The following is a 1,294-nucleotide window of genomic DNA, read 5'->3' on the forward strand; positions in this document are numbered from 1 at the left end:
GATGCAAATGTGGCTTCAATTCTTTTCTGATCACAATCTCACTCTATATAAATGTTAAAATATTTTTAAAATGTTTCTATATCAATACAACAGATGTAAAACATAAAAAGGTACAAAAAGAGAATAGTGTTTCCTCTATACATTTTGCAGCGGAGGTCTGCGCAATGTCCCAAAGTTGCAATTGCAAGACTCGACACAGAGGAAGAGGAAACACTTGTTCTCACGAAGCGAGAGTAAGAAGGAAAGAAGAGAAAAAGAAAGAAGATAGAGAAATGTATTTTTAACAAGCTAACATTGAATTAGATTGATTTGTGTTACCTATTGGTATTCACTTCACAACAAAACCTTTTATAGTTGGACCATTTGTGTGATGTAACAAAATAAATCTAATGTTTACAGTTAATCTTTTATTGTAATAGAAATTATGCCTAATACAAAATGACCAAAACACCAAACTTTATGTTTACATTTACTCATCTGGCAGACGCTTTTATCCAAAGTGATTTACAAGTGAGGGACAACACTAAAGCTTCAGTGCAGTAGGAGACCTTGGTGTAAGTACTAAGTACCTATTCAGTGTTAAGTACCTAAGTATCTGTTCAGTAAGCGCAAGGAGATCAGGTAAAGAAGTGCACTGAAAGTGCACACTCACTATATGTTTACTTCTTTGTCGTAATTTTGGACTACACTCTGATTCTGAATAATTTTTTTACTGATTCTTTGATTTCTTGTGTCTGCAGAACATAAATAATTGGGTTCAACATGGGAGGAAAGACAGAAGTGAGGGACAGGTTTATAATCCTAGCATTTGGATTTATTTTTTCCATATAGGTAAATGTGATTAATATTGGGAGGAAATATATTGCAACTAATGAAAGATGAGCTGTGCAGGTTTTAAAGGCCTTCAATCTTTCCTGAAATGTGGCCACTTTACTCAAAGAATAGCCAATATATAGGTAAGTACACAAGATGAATACTAGTGGAAGCCAAAGAATAAGCACTGGTAATAAAACACTCATGACCAAACTGGGTGAATAGTCATTGCAGGCCAGCCGGTATATTTGGCCATGGTCACAGAAATAGCTCTTAATGATCACAGATTTACAATAGGAAAGTTGTGTGAGAAAGCCAACTGCAATAAGTGAAACAGTAATGACAAAGAGCCAGAAAGAGGCAATCAAAGAAAACATGAATCTGTGAGTCACCTTCACATGATAGTGCAGTGGAAATATGATGGCTACCAGTCTGTCATAGGCAAGTGCAACCAGGTTAAGAGCCTGCATTGAGAGGCAGG

The 1,294-nt window shown here is 35.8% G+C and overlaps 1 protein-coding gene across 1 annotated transcript; it reads right to left on the reverse strand.

Moving 5' to 3' along the window:
- Nucleotides 1–683: 683 nt before the first annotated feature.
- Nucleotides 684–1,286, reverse strand: LOC111670481 (olfactory receptor 2AT4-like; the record flags this gene model as incomplete). Its single annotated transcript, XM_023427207.1, has 1 exon — nt 684–1,286. A coding segment is annotated over one exon (603 nt), but the record flags the coding sequence as incomplete, so codon positions are not given.
- Nucleotides 1,287–1,294: the final 8 nt, after the last annotated feature.

Source organism: Seriola lalandi, unplaced genomic scaffold, assembly GCF_002814215.2.
Source record: "Seriola lalandi dorsalis isolate HSWRI2012SDOR001 ecotype SW California unplaced genomic scaffold, Sedor1 jcf7180002005851, whole genome shotgun sequence".
Taxonomy (NCBI): domain Eukaryota; kingdom Metazoa; phylum Chordata; class Actinopteri; order Carangiformes; family Carangidae; genus Seriola; species Seriola lalandi.